The following is a 25740-nucleotide window of genomic DNA, read 5'->3' as shown; positions in this document are numbered from 1 at the left end:
TCTCTTCAGTTTGTCAAAGCTTCCAAAAATACATTCAGGATGTGCTGGCTCCCGCTGTGCCTGATATTATCCTTGGAGTTCAACTGGGTGTCGAGAAGGGTGTCGAGAAGGATCCTTTCTGGTTGTTTGAGATGTATTAATTTCCATCAAGGAGCAAAGAAGTCGACGCAAATTGAGCACATCCACCTCCGGAGGACTGCTCCATCCGTTGTTGCCCCTAAAATGAGAGGAGGAAAAGAGACTAACTCCATCAGAACATTTAGCCTTCATTACTGAGTTTGTTCTGACAGATACGATGTGAGATCTCTCTTTTCTGCACCTCACGCATGACAGACACTTCACATTTGCTGCAATCTTCTAGCCTCGTTGTAAATTAGCTCTCGTTTGCTGCAACGTGTACAACCTATCAGATAAATGACATCCATAGACGATATGGGGAGTACACTGCGTATTTCTGGCAAATTCTTCTGGTGGCTTGCCAAAGGAAAGCTCGGAAAATACTGGCCTCTACAGATTAGAATTTTTCATGATGATACTCAGGCACGAAGCGAAAGGGTACATGCACCCAATAGATGACCCGTCGATATTCAAGCTCCTCGTCTCAGCCAAGAGAAAGGGGAGCTTGCTCCAAATAAGAATCCTGGCGACGCCACAAAACCCGCTTTGTCAGATCTTCTCCAGGATTTAGATAACGTTTGGCATTAGGATAAGATCTGCACTGCACCATGCAGTAGTGCCTGGAAACAAGGATGGGAGCATGGGAGCGTGGCTGCTGGTGGCCGAATAGTTTGGTCGGGTAAACATGAGCTGGTTCCATGTACGAAGATGATACGGGCCATACGAGAAGTTTTTCTTTACAAGCCTCTCTAAATCAAATATTGCTTTATTTTTCAGCTCCGTCTGCCATTCTTGGTCTTTTCGCATCGTCACTTAGCAAAATTTTTAGGAAAACATGATTGGATTACTCCAAGTCCACTTGGTGAGAACTTGGTAGGCTGTTCTCAGTTCTCCACGCCGAACAGTTTCAAAAACCAAGCTCCAGGCAGCGTGCTGACCTCATTGATCGACATCATGTCGTGGTCAGAATCGGCAAAGCTCTCACTGGAACCTGGACAAAAAGCGTTCGCAACCCACCAATAGGCGGCTCAAACGAGCAAGATTCCTCCGACGAGTGACAACAGGATCGGGGACTGAGGAACAACTCATTGTTTTGCAAAAATTCATACAAAACTTGGCAGCGAGTTCCCATTTCTCAATTCTGATGTTTTCCTGTGACGTGTGATATCCTTCTTCTGACTCTGGTGCGTGGTTTATTTCTAAGAAAACTCCCTGCATGTTTTCGATAGACACATTGTGCTGGTTGCAGAATTGTTATTGAGCCTTCGGAGCCTAACTAAATGTGGGCCCTTGTCAATTGGTTCCTTTCCCCATTTTGGACCCTCGTCCGAGGAAATTCGCAGCGGCACGGTGCAGGGCTGGCATGAAGGTATTGCTTATGGAGCACAGTCTGTATGCTTCCTGGAAATCAGACAATGGATAATAATTGAGGCGGATGGGCTCTCGATTCACCGCAAAAATATTAGTAAACAACTGATGATCCATGTCTCACTCTGGCGGTCGGATGAAGTAAAGGCACCATAATTCCACTAGCCGATGATAAATCGGAATCAGAAACTTAAGCCTGCGCAACACCACAAGGTACTTGGTTCATGGTCGCCTGAACTCTGGATGCAGGAGGGCCGCCCAAACGCTTCGTCTTCGGGATTGAAAGGGTGACAAAACCAAATTAACATAGCTGCCAGTCAGACGCTGTTTCTACCCTTTTTTGTTGCATGAGAAGGATATGTGCAGGTGTCTGTTCGCCAGACAGCTACATCCTCCTGTGAGACCAGGAGCGAAACGAACAAACGCACATCATGATCATCGCTGTCTTCAAGAATCTGCAGTGCTTCAGGAAAATGAGCAGGTTCAAGGGCTGGAACAGGACATATCTTAAATGCAAGCGATTTTCGCTTTTCGCACGTCGTTTCCTCTCAACTTGTCTTATCCCTGCTTTTTTTCATGCTTGTATTTCCCACTTTCACGTTAATGAAGCTCAATGGACAAGTCTGATTAGTAGGGATGGGCCAAAAGTTTTTCTGTGGGTGGTGACTTGGCGGTGCAATAGTAGGAAACTGAAGTACACTCCAAGACCGCATGCACAAAGAAAAGAACCAGAATGGGAAAGATATTTAATTTCCAATCATCCCCTGCTCCCTGATTCCCCAGTGATTCTTGTTCTTCAAGTCTCAAGGTTGTCATGAAACAGCCGGCTACTTCCGGCAACGGTTCGGCAAGCATCTTTGCAGAATAGCCGCGGGTTCGGCCTGATCCTTACAACCACCGACTCAAAGGCTGACCACCAAAGTTCAAAGTAGAGTGTTTCTGGGCCCATACGGAACCAAGAAGCAATCCAGCAGTTGACGAGGATCACACAAGAAACCCGATAGGGAATAATCTAATGTGCCGAAATCGCCGACCCCATGAAGAAACGGTTTTGGGCTTGGTCTACGCCCGCGGCAAACCAACCCTTGATTGGAGATGCAACGCTTCTTCATGCTCTTGCTGAAAGAGGCGACCGTTGGCTTTTAATTTTCAACTGTCGCACAGTAGATCATTTCATTCGCTTTATATCTCTCTCCTTTGCCTTTCCGGGTTTCTTTCCATCGAGATTTCGAGCAGCATTATGCGGTGAACATTTCATGTGCAGATTTCGAAACCAACCTTGGAAGTGAAGGCGGAGGCTTGTTCGTTGCCACATAGCTCCCTGTGGGTTATTTATCCCAAACCGAAAGGCTGGTGCAAGCTACCTGTTAATTTAACGTCGGATCAAGACATAGCTTTCTGGGTTTAGAGAGGTAGACCGACGATTGCCCGACGTGGAATAGACAGCCTTGAAAAGCAAACAAACTGTTGCGTTGGAATCCAATTGAAACTAGAGACCCGTTAACATGGTGAGGACTAGCGTTTTACACAGATATATAAGCCTTTTAGTTGGTGGAACGAACGGTAACAATGCTTTCGCGACCCTCTGCATCGTTGAGGAAAATATTTATCCCACCCTGGTCCCTCCTTCAATCGTGCCAAACAGAATCGCATATATTCTCTCCGCATGTTAGAAAAGGAAACGGCTGCACACGGAAGCCTATCGCAGGTCTGGCTACACTGTGGTCGGGCAAGAGACACTTCTGTTCAACCCCGAGGGTATCAGCTGTGGAAACCATTTCGCAAGCCAAGGGTTCTGGTCTGGTTGATATCAAGCTTATCGATCATCGATATGAGTATGAACTTCTCGCTGGCTTCTGGACAAGTACTCAGGCTGCGATATCTATATTAATCAATGTTCCTAGTGCCCTTGTTGTTGGTGCAGGCGGAGCAGGTCTCATGGCCGCCGTCGGCCTTGCATAAAGCGGTTTGGAGACACCATGCATATCGAAGTTGGTGCGTCACTATGCTCTTGTTATCCAGCCTTTTATCGAAATATTCATTTACGCAGCCTCTCCTTTGCCGTCGAACATATTTTATTTGACGTGAGGCACGGGTAACACTGGCTAATATTTGACCGTGTCCTGGTCTTGAAAGAAGTAGTTTCCAACAAGGTCACACACAGTAGCTGCTCAAGGGGGCATCAATGCTGCTCTCGGGAATATGACATCGGACGACCGGAAATGGCATATGTATGACACAGTTAAAGGTTCGGATTGGTTAGGGGAGCAAGACGCAGTTGTATATTCGCTAGCTGGTTAATCCTTTACTGTAATATGCTTCTGCTCACATCTCCAATTTAGCAATATATCTGTAAGGAAGCACCTCAAATCATTGCTGGGTTGGAGAGATACGGAATGCCCTTTTCGCGCACTGCGGAGTGCAAGATTTATCAGGTTATACCTACAACAATGGAAGCTTCAATCCATATGGGGTTCAAAAAATCTAACCAAAAATAAGTTTGCAGCGACCTATTGGAGGGCAGTTCTTGAAATACAGCAAGAGTGGACAGGCCATGCAATGCTTCATACTTTATATGGACAGGCCTTGAAGGTTGGATGGCGCCAAATCCAATATGTGGTACAATCCGCGACTAATGCTTGAATAGCATAATTGCAACTTTTTCATTGAGTTTTTCGCCTTGGATCTTATGGTGTTGGACGGAGACGTTACGTGTAAAAGTGGGTTATCGTGATGATATTTTCGCAACGCTGGATGAGAACGAGTGTCCCAGCGTAGTGCCGACAAATAGGACATATTAATTGAGAACTGGGAAATACAAACATAAGAACATATCATAGTTATCTAGGATACAAAAGATAGATGAAGTTGCTACATTAATCTATGGAGTCATGGATGGGATATGTCTTGGTTTGACAGCGCCAAGCCTAAACCCGAAGTAACTAGTCATGTGACCCTGCAGAACTCAAGCTTGAACAGACAAACTGAGAAAAACAAGCAATGAAATGAATGCATACCGGAGACCTTCAACTGAGATTGTATTCGTTCAAGGCCATGCCGCGGTGACACAGCCGCCAAACTTCATGAGCCATTTCCTTTGTTCAATTCGGGGTAGGGTCGTGCTCATACACAATGGCTTCTGACGCTGCTTCCATCGGCGCTGGGGAAAGCCAGCTGCTTGACTGCGTGGAAAATGCGCCACAACCGGAAACAGAATCTCCCAAGACTCCGAGAGATGAGTCGAGGCAGGAGAGTAAAAATACAGAACCGAAAGATGTTCCAGGTGATAGGGACAACGAGGATGATAAGGAATCAGGCGAGGAGCTGGAGGAGGGTGAGGATGAGGCAGAAGCAGGAGAGGAAGAGCCTGACAGCTTAGCTCCACCCCTACCGCACGAAGACCTCCCACCTCCCCTCCCTAACGAAGCACCCCCTGGCCAAATTGAAGATGATGGGTGGGATCCTGTTTGGGATGACAATGCACAAGCTTATTACTTTTATAACCGGTTCACTGGTCTGTCACAGTGGGAAAACCCCCGGGTACCTGACACACACGAACAACAACAACAGGAGCAGAAGACAGACGCGCCACGATTCTCAGAACAGCAACAGCCTAGTAAGGCACGAGTTACTGGCGGCTATGATCCCGCAATCCACGGTGATTATGACCCCACTGCGCCTTACGCTCAGGTGACCGAACAAGAAACAGGGGTAACCGCTGCAGCGGCCGCTTCCTCCTCCGATCCGAACTACATCTACACAGCCACAGGCACGTTCAACCGGTTCACGGGCAAATGGCAACCGGGCTCTCTGACTCCAGAGACTTTCAACGACGAGAGTAAAAGTAGAAGACACATGAATGCATATTTCGACGTGGATGCGGCGGCCAACAGCCATGATGGCAAGAGTCTCAAAGCCGAGCGGAGTGGGAAGAAACTGACCAAAAAGGAGTTGAAGGCGTTCAAGGAGAAGAGGAGAGAGAGGAAGGAGGAAAAACGGAGAGCTTGGTTAAGAGATTGATTTTGTGGTTTACGTTTGTCTTTGTTATGCTGCCCTTTTCACGAGATTGGGCTCTCGTGCCGCTAGCTTTATCTACCCTCACGACTTAATTGACCCAGCGATTCTATCGGTGTTTAAGTTGTGTCTCAATTGCACCCAGGATGCAAAACTTGGATTCTTGCGCATATTCCATGGAGTTATATATGTTTTCTTCCTTGGCTTTGTTTATAAGACGAAGCTTGGATCGGTTTTTTTCTTTGGCTTTTTTTTTTTTTTTTTTTTTTTTGTGGACATGCTCTCCGGTTCTGACTCCCTCCGCTGCTTTCCTCAGGCATGTATTTATTGGTTTCTCCTGCTGTACCGATAGTCATTATCTCAGTATTGTATCTCGTAGACGACCTATTTCCTAAGTGTGTGCTAATTTTCATATCCTCAAATCCATTCCACAAGTGCCGAGTTTCCCCCAGTCCTTCTATTAGTGTTCGTGGCTCGTTGAATTGTGCTGAATTGAATTTGAACCGCCTTCCGCTGCCAGGAGCAATTTTATATCACGTGGCTCGGTATGATAATTTTTGTCCCTAATTTCAAGATATCCGCAACAGCATCAAACGACAGGAAATTGGGATTCTCGTATGAGAGGAGATATATATATATATATTAGCCCTTAGCCCGGTGAGTATTTTCCTTTCATTTGATTTGGATGCTGTCTCTTTCCGCTACTATTGTAGTTATACTTTTGTAACCTTCTGGTTACCATATATATATTTTTTATATCCTTATATGATTATCGCTAGCCCTGGAAAGCTTAGGGTCGTGGAACGAAAAATACTTTATTCTATTTCTTTTGGCCCATCATGTAATATGTTCGTTCCTTATCTATGACGGATCGCACTTGTGCTGTGAATCTTTTATTCAATGCGTGTGCTAAAGCTGCGAGGGTGATGTCTTGAAGTTTGCTCTATACTCCTGTTCCAATCGTTCAAGCATGTGTGACGTTCAGGAAGTTTGTTTCCCGTCATTTGATCATGCGAGGAGAAGATGGATCTCTCCAATTTCTTCCCGGTTCTGAAACGAAATCGGAACAATGAATCATTATCGTTATAGTTACTTGCAAGTGTTTTCAGCCAACTGGATGACTTTTCCGGATACCCCTCACTTCACCTTCGCGTCCCTTCTGAGATGAACTACAGACAGGATATGGCACAAGAACAATTCTTCGTACTAGTATCTAACATTTCCTAGGTCAACTATACACGAGAGCGAAGTATACTCTAGCTTTATTTTGTCTCTTCCGTGGAATCCTTAGATATCCTACAGGGGGACATTTTTTCAAACAAAATTTTCGAAAATCATTTAAGCCATGGAAACAAGAACTGGCCAAACGACAGGCGTCACGTCGCCCCTGCCGCTCACGTTTGAGGAAATTGATGACCTCATCTACTCCGCACGTCTGGGAGACGTAGATGCGCTGCGGACAGATATCACGAGCCTCAGCCAGAAATACAGCTGTTCCGCTTCTGATATCATACAGTCCGCTATCGACATGGAAGATGAGAGTCAGGGGGGGACAGGGGCGTGCTTGTTGCATTGGCCCGCTGCGAACGGGAATATTGGTATGTGATCGTATATGTGGAAAAAAATATACTCTCCTACTTTATTCTATATCTCAGTCCCTAAGGACTATGATTGACAAAATCACTGAATCCCAGAAACGCTCAATTACCTCCTTAGCCTCCTCTCGACGACGCCAACACAAAGCCAATCACAGACAACAGCTACTGCCCAAACATCCCAAGACTCAACAACAACGGCAATACCGATAAGCCCGATCATAAACCATCGGAACAACTCTGGTAACACTCCGTTGCATTGGGCGGCGCTAAACACGCACTTAGAGTGCGTTAAGGCGCTCGTCCATGCTGGCGCAGGCATTGCCATCAAGAACGACGCGGGCCATGATGCCGTCTTCCTCGCTGAGAGGTCAGGGTGGACCGCGTTGCCTGCAGATGATGAAAAAGGGGAAGATGGAGAGACAGAAGCAACTACGAATGGTGTGGAGGGAGAGGGAGAGGGAAGGAGGCCGGTTTCGAAGGGCATGCAGGTTGCTGAGTGGCTGTTGGAATGTGAGGAAGGGGAGGGATTGGAGAGAGGGGCGGGGATCCGGGGGAGCGAAGATGGTGATGGAGATGCGGGGAGAATGGATGGGTTGGAAGGGGGAAATTGATTGTTAGGGCACAAGTTGTTTTGTTCTTTCTTAATGACTAGTCAGACTGAGTGAATGAGGCAAATCATGGTGAGGCGAAGGCCTAATTCCCCGCTCGAATATAGAGGCTCAATTTTTGCAAGTTTTCTGGTTTTGCCCAAAGCGAAGTAACTTTGGAAGAAACAAGGCCAGAGTGCAGAAGGATATGTGCACCGACGTTGGAGGAAAGGGGCTCTGGTAATGTCATTACATATGCATATCACTTAATCGCTCCTGGGGATAACATTCGAGGTATCAATTTGCAAGTATAAACAAATGGGGTATGGGGAATGACCCAAGTAAAAGACGATGAGAGACAAGATGAAAATGGGGAATAATGCGAAAGGTATCCAAACGTTGTATCGTGGTATTTTTTTATCACAACAAATAAGGAAATAACAAAAAAGGAAAACAATATTAGGAATTATAGAAGCGAGGAGTGGACTTGGGTGGGTAATATGGGGAGGGAAAAGTTCCTGTAATCAATTCCTAAGTTCCACCCCGCGAGTTTTAGGACTTCGCTGGCGTACATCCATCCTCCCCTTCCCATGATCGTTTAGAGCACCATAGCCGGTCCTTTCTCCATCCCTGGACTGGCTAGAACTCCGAAGTCGCACCGTTTCGTCTCCGTTGTGTGATATTTCCCCCGGAATCTTCGTCGCAATCAAATCCATCCCTACGCGGAATGTGTGATCTCTCCAAACAACCGTTGACCCACCATAGAAAGCACAAAGCCAGATGGGCAACGCCAATGCCTCCCTACCCACCCACGCAAGGAACCACTCATGGAACGGGCGTCGGGGGCCAAAACCCTTGCCACGGGAGAAGCTCGGATGAGGAAGCGCGAAGGAAGGCGTATGTTCGTCTACTTCGAGAGCAGCGGCAGAATGCAGTGTTAAATAGAGAAGCCAGTCAATGACGATCCAAAAGGCGATGCTGAAGGACCAGAATGAAAAGAACGCACTCCAGGAGTTTAGATACGTGGTGTATTGGGGGAAATAATGAGCAAGGAGGTTGCTAAGTCCGAAGGCAAGGTAGGTTGAGCAGAGGAATGATTCCGTACCCGGCTCTGCAAGTGTGGCAAGCAGCACGGTGTACTTGCGCACACGGAGCCAGCGGATGCGCCGGCGGAGGTAGGATTTGACGCTCATACGAGCTACTGGTTGGATGGCAACATCACCGTATACCAGCTTGTGTCTACCCCATCGCTCCCCTACTTTGACCGGGGGTTTCCCTTTGAAGAGGCAGTCCCCGATGAGATGGTCTTCGCAGATGTTATCTGAGAAGTAGTCAATTCCGGGCCGTCGGGGTTGCGCTTGGGGTTTTGAGACGGCAGGTGAAGTAAGGTAGTCCAGATGTGAGCGGCGGAACATAGTTGATTTGCCAACAGCACACGGGGCGATGACGATGGTGTTGATTGCAGAGTAGAATTTTGGGTGGGAAGATGAGAGGAAGAGTTCCTCTAGACGGCCTCCTGCTATGTCTAGGATAGACGGCGACTGCCCTCTAGTTTTTGCCCCTGTGGATGCTTTCAAGGGGTTAATGCCGTTGTAGTAGTTTTGATATGGAAAGTCCTGTCGCTCGTCCGGTCTCTCGTCCGCATTCCTCATTGGCGGTTCTTCATTTCCCAAATCGACCGCGATAGGCATCTGGTGGACGAACCTGTACTGCTTGTCGACGGTGCCATCGTCCGCGACTATTCCGCACAGTTTATCCACCATTCTGCCACAAACGCCTTTCCCCATCCACACGTTGCAATCTGCAATCCACACGATATCGCCCTTGGCTTCGTTATACGCACGACTCATGTTCCTAATTTTCGGGTTGGGTCCAAGGTTGTCACTCTCCCCGCTTTCCTCCTCCACAAAAATCCGAGCGTCTGCGTCCGGGAAATCCTCCAATAGTTTCTTCAACACGGCAAACGCCGGGTCGGTTTTTGTTGCAATGCAGAGATATATCGTAAGCTTATCCTTAGGATAGTTCTGACGGAAGCTAGCAGCCAGGCACTCGTAGAGATGGGGCTCGAGATCTTTGACGGGCCGAATGATGGTGACATGGCGAACTTGGAAAGGTCGAAGTGAGGCGGAGAATGATTTCTTCGGGGCGGAGGAGTAATTTATTTGTCTAGATACAAGGGAAGGAAAAGACCTGAGCGTTAATATGTAATTTTTTTTCCACATCTAGCATCAAATTCAACAACAAGAAGATCTCACAGTCGAGTCCATCCCACTAGGATCACAAAGGTCACAATCAGGTACCAGATGACAGCGGCCCAACTGGCCGCAATCAGCCAGGGCGGATATTGTCCCTGCTGCAACGGCAGCCCATTCCTAAGACCAACAGGAGAATTGGAATTAGAGAAATCCGCCGCCGCTCGTTCTGCCCGCATGAGGCTGCTGACTACGGAAGCCTTTGACTCGAACGGGCTATTTGTATTACGGTAGGGGACGGCGGAAGGAAGTTGGACGTATTGTGCGGAGAGGTGGGCTGGGACGCAGTCAACGACGGGCTCATACTTAGACGGAGCGGGGCAGAGCAGTGTGGTGTCAAGAGAGGGCTCGGAGTCAAGGACGATAGTTGATACCCCAGCAAAGGGGAAGGAAAATGAATGAGGAACGAGACCTGTTTTTCTTTTCTTTTCTTTTCTTTTTTGGCGACGGTGACGACCGGAGTGGGTTGCATGTTACATTTCGCATGCTGAAGGCTGATTAGTAAACGCTGATGGTCCTCGGTTCTGCCGGAAAGCGAACAACTCCGCAGCCGGTGGAGAAACAGCTTTGGGGTCTCGACAACTTTGCTGGAAATTGCTGTCCGCTGTTGGGGAGCTGATCCTGGTTGCCTGGAGAATCATTCTCTCCTTTACGCAGAACAGCGGTGACTCTAGGCGGTTGGAGCGGTGAACGCCTTTTATTTTGCTCCCGGCATAAACGAATTGATCTACTTGCCATCGGACACAAAACGCGGACAGAAAACGTGGACATCCCAGCTTCGCTCCGTCCAGGACAGGGGTGATAGCGATTGAAGAGAGTATAGGCCGTCCTCAACGCGATCGAAGCCCATGATGAAAGCAAGCAAAGACTCTTGAATCAAGCACGGATCCTGGATCGAGCACGTACGGTTTGCGAAGGAAAAGGAAAATTAAGCATGGAAGAAGTAGTAACTCGAGGATACTAGTAAATATTCTTTTTCAATGAAAGTCCCACCAATATATGGAGTAACATGGCCTTGGTTCCTACGACTTCTACCTCCTGAAAGCCATGTAGTTGGGCAATCTCATTGTGAAGCGAGGAGCACCCAAGGATCGCCTGTAATTTTACAATAATGGCAATGCGTACGGAGCCGGACGTACCGCACGTAAGGTTGAATAGCGACATCCCTCTCCGGACTGAGTATTGTAAACGCAAAAGGACCTTTGAGGATGAGGATATTTCAGATTTAGCTAGCAGAAGCATAAAGAAATAAACAATCTGTTGGCATCCCTATTGCTCGCTAGAATGCCACGTGACCATACCTATTTAAGCGCTGCGCCCGTTAGATACTTCGTAGCACATTGAACCAACCTTCCACCTCCATCACAATCATACCACTATATTGGAATTTAACCCTCTTGCGTCGGCCTATCACTCGCATGGCCTCGTTATTTCCGCGTTCAGGTCGCAAACACTTCCGACGAAACATCTGCGCCTAACGTTGCAGTCACTCCTATTGCGCGCAGTGCTCACAACAAGATGACAGTCTTAGTAGGAAAAAAAGGAAAATCAGCTGTCGCACGCATCTCGAAACACAGACAAAGTCTACTGGAATCCTCCTTGACGGCTCTGACTTGGGAGAAGATCTTGATGATACAGAGAGTCTATTTGCGTCAATATAGATTATTTGGAGAAAGGATCTTCATCCGATGCATACATGGTTATGCATGAATTTTGCCCCTGGGATTTAAACGAATTGGGAGATATGAAAAATAATTTCTGTGATATTGGTTGCCTTTGTGCTACGGGCCATCTCCGATTGTGAAGCTGAGGAACAAGCTGCAGGGTGTTAAGAGCGGGTGTTTCTGTCTTCAAAAGATTTTAACTCCTGTAGAAAGGATATAAAAATGCAGCAGTTTTCCATTCAAAAAGATACGTACATGTACTTCCATGTACTTTATTTTGCATCACATCTCTTCAATTGTTAGGCTGGAGTTGCGGAAGTGGGCCCCCTTGCACTTTTTTCCCTTTTACCTACTGAGCTGGGTTGGTTGCCTTCATAAGATTGCCAATGTTCCCCTTCTGATTGCCAGCTGCCACGCAATTGGAATTGCTCTCATACCGAAAGAGCTCACAGTTGTGGTTGTTGTCATGAGCCTCGCCATCAGAGCAGATATCATGGAAATAAAATTCTCCGCAAATCTCTCACGGCAGTCAAACTCTCAGTACTGTTTCTTTCATTTGCGCGGACAAAACTGCCACTTTGACAAAGTTAACATCATCGAGCTGTATTAACTTTATCCCCCCGATATTCGCTAATATATTGGATTTTCTAGAACGAGATGTTTGTGGCCGGTTGCTTCACTGGTTGAGAGGAATACACCGACGAAGCTTCGCAGATATCTCTCATGAGAGGAGAACACATCGACGGCTCATTGGGAAGCTCAATACATCGGCCACATGGAACTAGGGGGTTTGTGCAATGCGGCAGAGTTTGATACTTCAACGCTTTGCTGCCCGCGTAGCAAGATCGAAATGGATGGTGATTCGAAAATCCCGGCCATAAGTTCCGGAATATAAAAACAGCCCTTTGAGATCACCTTCAGCAGCCAGGACAAGTTCATGATCCGCATTACGCACTCCTTACACACAGATGTTGAAGACCATGTATGCGCAGTTAGTTGTTTTTATTGTTTTGATTTACAGTCACGAGCTAACTTCTCCTAGACTATATTTTAAAGGCACGCCAGATGCCCTGATTCCCCAATGAAGCAGTGTAGTTCAAAAAGATGACACTGTTTCGAGTGCGGATCCATCACAAATCGAATCAATCAAGAACAATGGTCACTCGTGGGACAACGCGTGATGATTGAACCAAATGCTGGAAAAGGCTGTGGTGATAGAGGTCAAGGATAGAGTTAAGGAGAACTTGACTTTGTGGGGCCTTGTTGGCCTGATATAACCAGTTGTAAGTGCTTGTTGGTTTATTTCCGCAAAATCTTCACTGTTTAACAAATGTTCAGAATTTTTCAGCGTCATAAGATATACATAACGTTATACAGACACTAGAGACTTCAAGCTAATCAGGCAAGCAATCACCACCGATCGTGAAATTATCAAAGCCATGCCATTCCTTATTCATGGGATCACCGAGCTTGATTGTGACTTCATATTTTCTCCAGGGAAGTTGGGAAAATTTTCAGTCAATCGTTAGAAGTGTTCCTAAACCGATAACCCCCAATGATAATCAATGGGAACAACTCTGGAAATATGAAGAAACCTTTTCCCCCCGCACAACAGGGAAACAGAATCTTCGAATTGTTAAGGGATTCCAAACACACGAGAATACTGCAGCTATGACAAGAGATGAGGTCAATGATTTACCCGTCTTGAAGATAGCCGATGTGGGCGTTGCCCTTGGTAGTGGCTCCGATATTGCCATCGAGGCAGCAGACACGATACGTTTCGATGCGTTTTCAGCAATTGCTAAGCATATAAATATGGGCGGGTGGTCGTAGGTACGTTCGTTAATTTTATTTCCTGTTCAAGATCATGCCTAGTGGGCTTAGGTTGCTTGAGAGAGCTGTGCTCTATCCCTCTCAGATTAATATCCGGCGAGGTCAGAGATGCCTGATATATCCAGACCCTGGTCTAGGATACCGACATCTCTTTATAGATTGCGGTAGATGTTATCACTTCAGTGTTTGAACTTTTGGAATTGGCGTTCTCTTTCGACCACCCCGTGCTCCAAAGAAAAAAGGGTGGTCTGGTAAATATCAGACTCATCCCCTATGCCTACAGATTTATTGGTGATGAATGTGCAACTTGCTTTATCATGGAATTCTGCTACATGGGGGCACGTTATGCAACACCTCTTGCCCCCTTGAACGGTTGTCCTTGAAATGAAATCACTAAATTAACAATTCGTCATTTCCTTGTTTGTGTATAGGCACACAACATTCCATTCCGTGCCGTGAAACTGAGGAATGGCAATTTGGATTGCAATAGGGTCCGGACTGGCTGTCAATATATCAAATAAGACGCAATCGATATATACACTTGTCAACTTCGTCGTCCGCACCAGATATCTAGGCATATTCTCGCGGCCACCGATTTTCAAAAAATAACAGTCCAAGATCCTATTCCTCCTTTTCGCTATGGTACAGGTTCTGTGCATAGTGTTCATACTTGTGTCTTTTTTCTACCGTCATTTTGCTGCTTCGCCTCTTTTTCCCTGAGTCGACGCTGATCGTTTCCTTTTAGCCATATGTACTTTCCCCTGCTTCTTTCTACCGTCAATTGACGGACTGTCGCTTCCCTTGACCACAAAAATCAAGAATGTTATATTGTCCTCCGGAGATTGCTGCAAATCACAACATTGTCACTAGAGCACGTTTTCCCTATCGTTCGAGTTTTGGTCTTGGGCCCCTTTTCTGGACGAACTAGAAAATACAGTGTTCGGAGTTGGCTGAACGGGATCCTTGCGAGGATTTCCTGGTAGTCAAGCTGCTTACAGAACATATACGGCTGGCAAACTCATCTAGGTTAGATGAGCCGATTTATGGGTTGTGTAGGTAGAGTTACCTGTGGAATCAGGGAGGCCTATCTGCAACTACATTCTTCTTAAGAGTTGTGGTCAACTGAGATGGCCAATCGCGATGACAGGCTACAGCTCCTATCTCCCTCCCTCTTGTAGGTTCTTATTCTGCTTGATCGACATCTAGGATTTTCTGGTTCGGAGTTAGGAGAAAAGAAAGGAAGAAATATCCAAGAGCAATTAACCCATTGCCTCCCTTCATTTTTTATCGGTTCGCATCATGTATCTTACTAAGGTATTAGCACAACTGGGTGGCTATCATGGTTAACTAGTTCAACTCTGCTTGCGTAACTTGTAGGTTAGTTGAGATAAGTAGGAATAAGAAAAGTCATGCTTTCTTGTGAAGGTTTTGAAGAAACCAGGTCAATCAGTACTTGCATAGTACTGTGGACATGAAGATCAAGCCGGCAGATCAATTTTAACACCGTGAGCCATTAGAACCCGTTGGAGAAAAACTTGTATTGGACCCGACAATTCGGTCCCAGTAATTTTTGCAACGTTTCTGCTGGCTCCATTAGCGCATTGCATGTACACGCAGCATGCCTCTGCCAACCACTCAGATGTCCAACAGTTTCAATATTTGGCCGTTGCTATGCAAAGCTTCTTGGACTAATACCGAGCTAGCTACTAGGTTTTCCGCCAGTCATATGGACAAGGGTTAAAAGATCATGGACGCCACAGGAGGGTTATTAGCTTTCCTTCGCTGGTATCGTGAGCAAGCGTTAGGGTGTTTGGGCAACGAGGACGACGTTTGATCGGATTTTCCCCACAGAGCAGGATCAAGTGGCGTCCCGCCGGCGCATATCCTCGTTTTCCCATCTCTCATCAAACCATACGCGGGGTGGAACAAGCGCTTTCATAACATGGATATAAGCCAGATCCTTTCTCGGGGCTTCCGGGCTCGCTCAACATCAATCTCTGGGACCGATGCGAGTGTTCCATCTCCTCGGAGGCATTAGATGCAGTAGCTGAGTTCGATAGTTCGAGGGCTGTTCCAAGCTTCTATGGTCCTTTTCAGCTAAACGCTTGTTATCATTAGACTCGAAAGAGGCTGTATGCCAATTCTCTTGGCCATTGCCATGCATCTCAACTTAGACTGACGGCCCAGCGATGGGCGAAACTGACCTTTTCTGCGAGTGTGCCGACTTCGTATTTGAACCTCTCATGAGTCTCATCGTTGTCGCTGGCTGCAGGTTTTACCAAACAGCGTTAGTTAGTGGCACCCCGCCAGCATGAAGTTCGCGATGGTCTCAAACTCCTTCGGCAGATCAAGATAACCCTAAAGGTGCCACATCAAATTCAGCCCGCGACATTCTTGTTCTCGTGCTCTTTTACCATAGCACTTTGGCGCAAGATCTTCTTGCGGATTGTTATAAACTTTTGATAGCGACTTTATAGTATATGCAGTTGCATGTGGTTCAACGTAACGGAGGAGCCCATTTTTGTTATGCATTAATTCGGCTTAGTAGAAAGTTAATTATGGATTGGAGAAAGAAAGGTGCTAATTAAAAGTGCGCTAATCTTCAACAAATGCAAAGTTAGCTGTCGCTCCTACCAGCCGCTTAAGCGTCAGCAGTCAGAGTCGCATTTTGATACGGGAGAAAACACGAAGTCTCGGGCCCGTTGCCCCACTTCGGCCCACGCCTTGAATTACGTCCTTGATCCCCTCATCTCCATGGTGCTCCGGCCAATTCTTGAACCCGTCCACACTGAGGGATTCCCTGCACATCAATATGCAACTCTAAATAGTACTTTTAGCATTTTCATATTTTTTCTGCCATTCTTCATTCACATTCCGATAATCCTCGGGGCCATATGGATCCCAAATCTCAGCCATGAACCCTCTCTTCCGGTGGGGTTCCAGCCCCATATCGCGTAGCAGCATGTCGAGGTACGGAACGGCATCAAAGATAAAGCTAGGAGCTCTGCTGCCCCAGTCTGTAGGGTACCGCCATTTGCCAAATCGGTTGTGCAACACAGCCTCATAACACAGTGCCTGCATAGCTTTTTCGTCAGCGATCGCCGCTGCGGGATCATTCGCCAGGAGCCCAGAGAAGTAGGCGCTGACCCAAAGACCCTGCAAATGGGCAGTGAGGATGTTGCTGAAGTTGCTGACCATGCCAACAAATGCCACGTCGCGAGCCTTGAGGAAACGCTCGGATGGGGGTACGATGAAGCGATGTAGCATATAGGGCGTCAGTGGTGTCCAGGGCGTTATATCATCCGTTGTGTTGATGCCCGTTTGAGATGTCAGTGGGACGTAATCCTTGTTCCAGGCTGGTTGGTCCTTAAGCCGCGGGTAGCGCTCGAAGATCTCTCTGTCGGCACGTTCAATAAGATCTTGTTGGTTGGCGAGGTCTTCTGCTGGGGCATCCTTTGAGCGGGCATGCGGGAGTCCCAGCTCCTTATCGATTCCCTCAGGAAGGAACTTCATGGGTGGCACATGTTTCCAGCCGGTAACGGCGAGGAAGGCGTCTGAGTCCAACTCTGTATCATCGGCCAGGTGCACCTTACCAGGGCTGAGGTGGCTTACTTCACCAATGTGGATCGAGATTTTGTCACCCTTTTTGATCAAGTCGAAAATGTCAGTGTCATAGTTGAAGATGCTGAAACTAGTTCCTGTGAACATTGGATGAGTCCATGGCTTTAGTTTGGCTGTTTCCGGGTGTTTGTCGAATCCACCGAGTGTTATGACATCTCCGCCAAGGATGCTCCAAAAAGTGTTGACAATAGCTCGGCCGATAGCAGTGCCGTGGAGGAAATTGCGGATGGCGCTGTAGCCACCAGCTTCACTAAAAACGCAGGGACTAAACCAGGTCAGGAAGCGGATGTCTATGCAAAGGGATTAGCACAATGCTGTAGAAACGGCCTGGGTTGATGTGCGCTGTTGCCAGGCGTACTTGCGAGCTTTTCTATCCATTTCTTCAGTGGTGTTACAAATGGCGGCGACATCCAACATGGGCCTCGTCCCGTTGCTAATATTCTCATGTCAGTCTCCGATAACATATCAGTATATTGCGGCGGATAGCTAGCACATACACCGGATTACCCAATTGACTTTTACTCCGGCCATTGCGTAAGCATAGGCAGCGTCCCAAGCTGACTTGGTGGCCCCAAAAATTGTAACAGACTTCGCGGTTGTCAATGTTCCTCTGTTGAGCATGAAATGTTTATTATGAAATATGGGCCCGCCGAACGTCTCTTGGCCTTGAAAATGGGGCAAGAATGCCTCAGAAGTCAACCCTGTCGCGACAATGAGTCGGCGAGTGAAGACCTTTGACTCCTCCTGATTCGAGTTTGTAATCGTCAATATCCAGCCTCCCGCAAGTGTATCCTGGTGTTCTGCCACAATGACTTTCGTCTGTAGACGAATTAGGTTGGTAATATTAAATTTATCTGCGTATGCCTTGAGATACGCATTGATGACTGGGCCGGGGATATGTTGACCGGGCTTAATACCAAACGTCGCGGCATCCATAGGAAAATCTGGATATTCGTACGTCCCAAATAGATTGTTGCTCTTTAGTAGCGGATATAGGCGCTGGTCACCCCATGTGCCCCCCAGTGAGGATTCGGACTCGAAGATAGCTAGAGAATCATCTGGTCGTGTGCAATTATACTGTTTTGCAGCTCCCAAGCCATACCACCCTGCATAAAACATGGTTCAGTGTGGTCTTTGACCATATATTTCTTTTCTATCCTCAAATGAAAAAAATGGGGGTTTGTGTTGCGGCTGGGATCAGAAAAAAGATTCTTACCGGCACCTATAACAGCGCAATCCAGCCTTTCCATTTTTGTGCCGGTGTTGGACCGCGACAGAGCCGTTCTGATACAATTTGTGATATCTGCGTTCTGTGAAAAGTTATTGTATCCCAGGATTTGCGAGCAGAAACCCTGCCGGGAATGAAGAATGTGAGGAATTGGAAATTCGGACGACGTGACAGGTAATGTATGTTGTTTGTGTGACACCACAGTGGGATCCGGAATGAGCCAAGAGGAAGTCTCTTCTCTGGTTCCGACCTGAGCCCCCGGTATGCAGCTACTCATCAACCTTGTTGTATCCAAAGAGGCGGGCTACCTCCTATTAGCCAGCGGGGATGGGGGAGTGTTCTAACGCTTAGCCAGGTGGAATCCAATGCTAATGTTCGAAAACTTGTGCCCAAAGAAGTTCAGTGTCCAAGTCACAAAGGATGGCAACATTGTCGGGGGAAGCGGGGCAATGGGCTACGACTAACAGGGATTGCGAAATTGTGGGCGAGCTTCTCTCTGCGTTTAACCATCGTAGGTATTGATGATGTCAAAAGCGCCGAAAATCTTCGTCCTCAAGGTCTAGGATTTTGACCAAGCGGAAGTAATTCATTCTGACTATTACCAAGGCATCCTCAGGCCTTGTTTTCCACAATATTCTACTTCCAGGGACATTCAATCCTGTATCCTTGGTGAAGTCAAACCTCATCCAGCCTAGGTGGTGCAAATCGCGACGGAAATTGTCGTCGGCAGAGCGAAGGATTCTGGGATCACTTAGTCCAATTAGTGATACTCACGACGATGCAACGGGAACGGTGAGTTTTCCCGCCCTTCCGCTCCCTGTCCAGGCACAGCGAGACCGTGGTGGGTCAACCGAAATAACGTTCACTCGGGACATGGCTTTGATGGGCTATTTTAGTCTTGAGTCTAAATATTGTCGTATCATCAGTGTATCATGGTAACTTACGCAAGAGTCAACTCCTTCTTGTTGGTTGATGAGCGACGGAACATTCCTGATTTAATCTAGGGTATTTTGGTTTCTTTTTTAGTGCTTCCTTTGCAGCATATATCCGTTGGGCTTGTATGTACCGTACAGTGTCCGATACTGCCGGTTCCATGGCGGATATAATCTCATCCTCGGTCCAATATCCGGGGCCGAACTCCTCCCCCTTTTCCTCCCTCACCTGCCGCATTTGGTTTGAGTACCCTAACATGAAGAGGTCAGCAAAAAATAGTTTCGGCAGAGGCAGACGAACAACCCAGTCAAAATGCTTGGTTTATTGTTCGAGTGGACCTGTCAGAAGAGACCGAAAACCGACGCTTGCTGAGTTTCATGTCAATCATCGCCGTAAATGTTCCACCTTCTGGTGGGTGAAATTTGAGGATCTTTTTTGGCATGTTTTCTGATGGGCGGTTGGTTCCCTTGCGAACAGGGGCAACAAGCAGTGCACATCAATCTTTACGGGAAATATAACAGGAGCACTCCCTCAAGTTGCTAGACGCTTGTCAATGCTCTACCCTCATGCTCGCATGCAAGTGAAAAACCCTCTTCTTTCAGCAGCTTCAAAACGCTATGTCTCTACCTCCTCCATCCGATCCCGCTGCTGCTGCTGCTGCCGCCGCTGCGGCACAAGCGGCTTTCCGTAGTTTTTCCACCGAAGCATGGACCCTCCTCGCGGTTGCGATTCTGGTGACCAGTATCAGGATGTACGCTCGGATTGACGGCGTCGGATTCAGAGGCCTTCAACCGGACGATTACCTAGTGGTGGTTGGGGTGGTGTGTTTTCGCTCTTCCATATCTCGTGATTTGAATATTCGTTCTTCCTTGTCTCCAATAAATAGCTAATATCTGAAAACAGACATTCTACACCATTGAAACAGCTCTCGCATACTCTGTCGGAAATGTAGCCAAAGGTTTGGCCAACAATGGCATGACCGACGAACAGCGGGCAGCTCTATCGCCTGACAATCCAGAGTACCGACTAAGGTAAGGGGACTAAGTAAATCACCAGCGGATGACGCGAATGGGACTCATACTTTGTGTGTGTAGGATTATAGGCTCAAAAATCCAGATCTGCGGCTGGACGACCTATGGGATATTGTTATGGTCGCTGAAAGCGTCGCTACTGGTGCTATACATGAGACTGACTGTACAAACCCCTCATCGGCACATTTTCCAGCTCTTGTTACTGACTGGCAAATATAGTTTGGCTTAAAGCGAAAATATCGGATCCAATTATACATTGGTTTTGGTTTCATCGTCGTCAGCTGGGTCGCCGTGGTTCTGAACCTTTTCCTCGCATGCCGTCCTTTCAACAAATACTGGCAGATATATCCAGATCCCGGAAGTATGGATTTTCTTCAGGCAGTAGAGAAACACCCACGCGGCTAACTTCTCGGTTTGCGCTCTTTAGATGTTTGCCAGCCAGCAGTCTCCAACCAGATAATTTGGGTCTATCTCGGGTTCAATGTCGCCACGGATATGTACCTTCTGAGCATACCGATTCCTATGCTGTGGCAATCAAGTATCAAACCCATGAAAAAAGTAGGATTGACAGTCCTATTTAGCGGAGGATTGCTCGTCATGGCTTGTGCCGTCGTGCGGGTTGTAATGATCGTGGTGGTGAGTCGATAACTTCGCCGTCTAAAATAATTTCGGAAATCCAATGTTCTGATATAGTACCGTAGGATCCAGTCAATGGTGCACAGTCGGCAGGGTCATGGGCCGTCCGCGAAACTTTCATTGCGGTAATTACCACGAATATGCCAATGATCTTCCCGCTGATGAAGTCCTGGTTTTCTACCGTCTTTGGTTCCCTAATTACTTCACTCCGCTCGAACAAGACGACTGGTAACGAAGGATCAAAAGACTTGCGCACATTTGGTAGTAGTAGAAAAGGCCGCGGCCCTCCTACCGCAAACCCGATCCCGAATGCAACGTTCACCGAGAGCGAAGAGAGAATTGTGGAGTACAAAATGCAGGATATGACCAGCAATCAAAGTAGAGGCAGCGGGAGAGATGCGAATTCAATAGAGCAGGCTAATGGCACTGACAAAATGATTCAGAAAACTGTTGACTTCACCATTGTTACTGAGAATGGATCTACAGAGGGCCGACGTACGTCTCTTGGCAAGGATGATAATGAAAGGAGGCATACCAGGTTCGACTTTTCCGGAGAATCTGCGACAAGACATTTCCATACTGGCATTCATGACAACCATGCCAATATGCGGCGCTCTTGATGACGATCTATCTGTTAGAATTAGAAAAGTTATCGGAAACGGGATAACGGCGTTGGAATTGACTTTTATGCTTGGTTTGTTTATTGGTTTGGTTGGTGGTTGTGTCTATGTAGGTCCTGGCGATACTATTGAGAAACAATGAGTTAGAATATATTATTGATAGCACAATTATCAGTTGGCGTGTCAGATGCTACCTTGGATTGCCCCTTGAGGTGACAACTCGTAGGCCAAGGTTTAGATGGGTGCCTTTCGTCCTATTTTTGTATGTGTGGTGTTGGTCGGAAAAGTTGTGATAGGGGAAAAAGCCGCACGTGGTTCTGGTGGTTGGCAATGCAAAGAAGAGAGGATAAAGAATACTTAGAGTGGATTAGGTTGACCTTGGAGCAGCGAATACCGTACATCTGTACCGCCTCCCTCCTAATGAATTAACAGATTGGTGGACTCTCAAATCGAAAGGTTTATCCTATCTTCTTTTCCGTATATTAATTTTTGTAGATAGGGGGAGCGTTGTCACGTGAAATCATGAAGGGAAATAGAAAAGTATTAATATGTGTCACAAATAATAACGCAATAAGAATATTTAAAAGTAAAATCATTTTAGGATTCTTCTTGCTTCTTCTTTTTCCTAATCACAGATGCATTGAGAACGTTGATCGTAGGAGTCATTATCTGTGGGCCACTGTTGGGTGATTGCCTTTGCTGGTCATCATGCCCTTCAAGATTAGCCACAACAGAAGAAGAATCCGGCTCCTTTCCATGCACGCTTGGAGTTCCAGTATCTCCAGCATCCTTTTTCCGTTTCCTGATCAATCCTCCTCTTAGCAGTTTTGAAGCGTCTGCAGGTTGGTGCGTGAAGTTTTCAACAGGTAGGGATTCACCTATCACCTCTTCTCCGTGGTTGTTTCGACCAATCAGAGTGGAAAGTTTGGAAATCCAAGAGCCTGTGCTTTCGATAGCTGTTTTCTCGTTGTCGAAATCAAGTTCAATGAGTAGGCCCACGAGGTCGTGGTAACTTTTGTCGTCTAGTTTTATTATACCAGTGTCACCTTCGAATGAAGCGCTAGTTGGGCATGTTGGTGGGTCTTTGGTCATGACGTCATTTTGCGGTAACAACTCGTTATGGTAATCTTCCGCGGTTGAATTTCTAACTTGTCCACTTACCTTCGACTCCGAGGCCGAAGATTCTAGGGTGGCATCTTTGCTAGGCGTTGATTCGATGTCCCGCTTTGTTTGGTTATGTGCATTCTGAGAAGTTGAAGATATCATGGGAACAGAGTTCAAAAGTCCTGGAGGATTTATGACCACCCACAAGAACCCAACCAATCTGCCAGAAGAACACTCTTGTCTATACGCCATCATCTCCCAAAATTGATCTATAGTCTTGATGCTGCGCCATCGTCCGGTGCTCGATTCATTTGTAACATCAGGGACTTCATAATCGAGATCCAGGAGGAACCGGGCTTTTGGATCATCTGGAAAACGCGGTACTTGGCAACGGGGTGGCGCATTTTGCGATCCACATATTTGGTGCAGAGGATACGAATTGAGCCAGCGTGGTCGGGTCTGGGGATCCGATTTTGCGGATGGAGGGAAAAAGGTCCTAGACTCGAACTTGTCGCAGCCCGGGACAATGAGGTACGCCGTTGCTGAGGTGGTCTGCGCTTCAGTATCGCGATTTTGCTCCTCTGCTGGGTGGCCATTCGCATCCACCTTTGCCTCAGGCTCGTGGCGTCTAAGGATGGGGTCTACCACGCGGCACCACCATTTGACCAGTCCCCGATCATCCAAAATATGCTTGCGCGGATTCTCCACGCTACCCGGGAAGAGGTACTGGTTTTGTGCGCGTGCAAAGAGAGAAAGAACAAGTCTAATGCCGGGCCTCTGATGTGACGAGACAATATGCGATAGGAACGAGGTTGAAATACTGCGCATCAACGATTTCGCGGTGGGTGGAAGCTTCAACCGGTATAGATATCCAGTCGAATCAGCCTTGGAAACAAAAACGGTTGTGAGGTTTGCAGTGGTGAAAACCAATATCTCGATTGCGAAGATAAATAGTTCGACTCGATTATTGTCCCTGGTATCATCTCTAGGCACCTCTGGCTGAATCGACACAGTAATGAAATGGTTTTCACAAGTCGTGGGCTCCTCACTTTGTCCAGGTGGCGGAGAGAAAAGTGCGGGACAAAGCGTCGGGTCAGTGGCCAGATGGCGGATAATGAGCTCTACATCTTTTGGAATCGCCTGAGCGAGAGCTGCTCGCAGACTAGGGGAAGCCATTCAATCGATCGATACATTAACACACGTGCCAAGACACCTCAGAAGAGCCCAGCACAGCCGAAGCTCCTGTAGGCTAAATAATTAAAATTTGCTATAGCAGATACACCATGCGAGTTGGCGGAGATCCTTGCTTTGACAGATATTCCCGAGTATCTTGCTAGCTTTTAGACAAAGAAACAACAGATGTAGTTGTTTGCGATGCCTCAGGAGCTATTATTACATAATCGATAGAGGCACATATGTGCCGTACGCTAGTCCGTAATAGGTAGTGGCGCGCAGTCAACTTACACTGGTACACAATCAATTCTCTATCACTCACTCACCAACTTGATGTGCCTCCATACTTTTACGAAAATCTTTTTGTTTTCTCACAATTCTACCCCATAATTGTATATTCTATAACATTCTTTTAATTAATGCTCCATAGTAGTGTAATCCTTGATATGTGCTTGATATTCTCAACACGCTACAAAATGAGTTCATTTTGGAGAAGGATGATGAGGAATATCATGCAGCCGGAGAGGAATTGAAGGAAAAGTGAGATGCAATCCTCTAATCTAGTTTTCATTGCGATCTAGTGTCAATTTGAGATTCCCTCATTCCCTCCCAAAGCTGCGTGATAATCACTCCATGAAGGCCCCCTGGGCATAGTTGAGTAACCACCACATGCCATAGCTTTCTAGTGAAATACACTTGGGTAGGAACAAGTACCAGTCATCGTCCGAAGAAGGACTGAGACCGTTTGTGCTCTTGATCAATTCATGATACTCAGGATAGAACCCACTATATTCCCAATCTAGAAGGCCAGTAATTCGGAATTGGTGGTCACCCCTTGGTTCTACAGTGATATTATCTGGTCGTAGATCACCATGTGTAAAGACACATCTAATTTCTAATTGCTGGGCCGGGACGTAGGGTTGCTGAAGCCGGCTGATAAATTCTGCGAAAATAGAAGCGCGCAAAGAGGGGAACAGAAAATCCTTGAAATCTTTGACAGTCAGAATAGGTTCAGTACTGCGACGGAGATGTCTCCTAACATCTTTACAGCCTTCACCACAAACTCCTCCAAGAGGCGTCCCAGTAGGGTGTGAAAGAGACCTCAGGTCAGCCAGGATTTGGTTGAGCTGATCTTGGATGGACTTTTTCTGTGATATATCCAGCCCGGCCCATATGTCTGCCAGCGTTGTCGCGGAGGTGTAAGTCATAAAAATTAAAGAGACATCGTCCATGCGCAGTAATCCAGATGGCCTGGGGGCAGGCACAGTCGGCTTATGAACTTCCAGGTACTGTAGTGTTGTATATTCAGTGTAGTCCAGCGCGTTCTTTATTGCTTTGATGACAATATTTCCATCGCATTTGAAAACCATTTTTTTTCGAGGAAATGGGCTTTTCCAAAGAATTTCGCAACGACGCATAAGCCCTACTAGCGCCTCGGACATGTCCGCATCCGCCAGCAGACTTCGGACTGAGTCAGCCAAGGGAAATACAATGGCAGTGGGTTCGGAAGGCATTAGAAACATGCGGATATCTTCTTCAGTGACTGAACCTGACGTTGTTGCAGCAGTAATAGGTGTTACTGTCAGAGAAGTTAGAAAAGACAGGCCGTAATGATGGAGGGAATCTTAACTTGTTGGAGAGGGTAACGGAATCCGCATTTCAGAAAGACGCTTAGAGTAATCCTTTGGGAAGTCTGATGTCAGGTCAATTTCCGGGTCCGCTGCCACAGCTTTTTGCAGCCGCTTTAATGTGTGGATGTTGAATCGTGCTGCTTTTGACTGTTTTGAGCCTGCATCACCGGGCTCCTCGAGTCTCTTTCTTTTTGACATTGTTGGGCCAGAAACTAAGATGAAGCACCTTGACCACCAAGAAGATGGAATATTTCTGAAGGGCAGTGTTTCAGTTGCCTATGTGTAAGAGAGGTTGAACATGGTTGGTTGTTTGTTCGAGTAGCTAGCGGC

General features: G+C 47.0%; 11 protein-coding genes across 11 annotated transcripts; 6 read left to right on the top strand and 5 right to left on the bottom strand.

Moving 5' to 3' along the window:
• Positions 1-432: 432 nt before the first annotated feature.
• On the top strand, positions 433-1641 carry HCBG_06571 (uncharacterized protein; the record flags this gene model as incomplete). The annotated part of the gene is made up of 4 exons (XM_045433620.1): positions 433-555; positions 895-990; positions 1023-1171; positions 1347-1641. 4 exons carry the CDS (start codon positions 433-435, stop codon positions 1639-1641), a joined length of 663 nt encoding a protein of 220 aa, XP_045285933.1.
• Positions 1642-3054: 1413 nt separating this feature from the next.
• HCBG_06570 (uncharacterized protein) lies at positions 3055-3447 on the top strand (the record flags this gene model as incomplete). Its single annotated transcript, XM_045433619.1, has 1 exon — positions 3055-3447. The coding sequence occupies one exon, from the start codon at positions 3055-3057 to the stop codon at positions 3445-3447; it is 393 nt and encodes a 130-aa protein (XP_045285932.1).
• A 1170-nt stretch (positions 3448-4617) lies between these two features.
• HCBG_06569 (WW domain-containing protein) lies at positions 4618-5505 on the top strand (the record flags this gene model as incomplete). The annotated part of the gene is made up of 1 exon (XM_045433618.1): positions 4618-5505. One exon carries the CDS (start codon positions 4618-4620, stop codon positions 5503-5505), a length of 888 nt encoding a protein of 295 aa, XP_045285931.1.
• A 1339-nt stretch (positions 5506-6844) lies between these two features.
• HCBG_06568 (uncharacterized protein) lies at positions 6845-7708 on the top strand (the record flags this gene model as incomplete). Its single annotated transcript, XM_045433617.1, has 2 exons — positions 6845-7097; positions 7194-7708. 2 exons carry the CDS (start codon positions 6845-6847, stop codon positions 7706-7708), a joined length of 768 nt encoding a protein of 255 aa, XP_045285930.1.
• A 251-nt stretch (positions 7709-7959) lies between these two features.
• HCBG_06567 (ceramide glucosyltransferase) lies at positions 7960-10115 on the bottom strand (the record flags this gene model as incomplete). Its single annotated transcript, XM_045433616.1, has 2 exons — positions 7960-9850; positions 9940-10115. The coding sequence occupies 2 exons, from the start codon at positions 10113-10115 to the stop codon at positions 8209-8211; spliced, it is 1818 nt and encodes a 605-aa protein (XP_045285929.1).
• A 2940-nt stretch (positions 10116-13055) lies between these two features.
• HCBG_06566 (uncharacterized protein) lies at positions 13056-13816 on the top strand (the record flags this gene model as incomplete). The annotated part of the gene is made up of 2 exons (XM_045433615.1): positions 13056-13429; positions 13717-13816. 2 exons carry the CDS (start codon positions 13056-13058, stop codon positions 13814-13816), a joined length of 474 nt encoding a protein of 157 aa, XP_045285928.1.
• Positions 13817-16088: 2272 nt separating this feature from the next.
• HCBG_06565 (uncharacterized protein) lies at positions 16089-18173 on the bottom strand (the record flags this gene model as incomplete). Its single annotated transcript, XM_045433614.1, has 3 exons — positions 16089-16253; positions 16305-17344; positions 17552-18173. 3 exons carry the CDS (start codon positions 18171-18173, stop codon positions 16089-16091), a joined length of 1827 nt encoding a protein of 608 aa, XP_045285927.1.
• Positions 18174-18809: 636 nt separating this feature from the next.
• Positions 18810-19657, bottom strand: HCBG_06564 (uncharacterized protein; the record flags this gene model as incomplete). The annotated part of the gene is made up of 4 exons (XM_045433613.1): positions 18810-19032; positions 19227-19282; positions 19354-19466; positions 19579-19657. The coding sequence occupies 4 exons, from the start codon at positions 19655-19657 to the stop codon at positions 18810-18812; spliced, it is 471 nt and encodes a 156-aa protein (XP_045285926.1).
• Positions 19658-19832: 175 nt separating this feature from the next.
• HCBG_06563 (uncharacterized protein) lies at positions 19833-21502 on the top strand (the record flags this gene model as incomplete). Its single annotated transcript, XM_045433612.1, has 4 exons — positions 19833-20036; positions 20310-20388; positions 20466-20804; positions 20955-21502. 4 exons carry the CDS (start codon positions 19833-19835, stop codon positions 21500-21502), a joined length of 1170 nt encoding a protein of 389 aa, XP_045285925.1.
• Positions 21503-22036: 534 nt separating this feature from the next.
• Positions 22037-23902, bottom strand: HCBG_06562 (DUF1714 domain-containing protein; the record flags this gene model as incomplete). The annotated part of the gene is made up of 1 exon (XM_045433611.1): positions 22037-23902. One exon carries the CDS (start codon positions 23780-23782, stop codon positions 22100-22102), a length of 1683 nt encoding a protein of 560 aa, XP_045285924.1.
• Positions 23903-24346: 444 nt separating this feature from the next.
• HCBG_06561 (uncharacterized protein) lies at positions 24347-25608 on the bottom strand (the record flags this gene model as incomplete). Its single annotated transcript, XM_045433610.1, has 3 exons — positions 24347-24423; positions 24474-25358; positions 25410-25608. The coding sequence occupies 3 exons, from the start codon at positions 25606-25608 to the stop codon at positions 24347-24349; spliced, it is 1161 nt and encodes a 386-aa protein (XP_045285923.1).
• Between the last annotated feature and the right edge of the window lie 132 nt (positions 25609-25740).

This window comes from Histoplasma capsulatum, assembly GCF_000150115.1.
Source record: "Histoplasma capsulatum G186AR genomic scaffold supercont2.9, whole genome shotgun sequence".
NCBI lineage: Eukaryota > Fungi > Ascomycota > Eurotiomycetes > Onygenales > Ajellomycetaceae > Histoplasma > Histoplasma capsulatum.
Note: the sequence above shows the minus strand (reverse complement) of the source record. Positions and strands in the feature narration are given on the sequence as shown.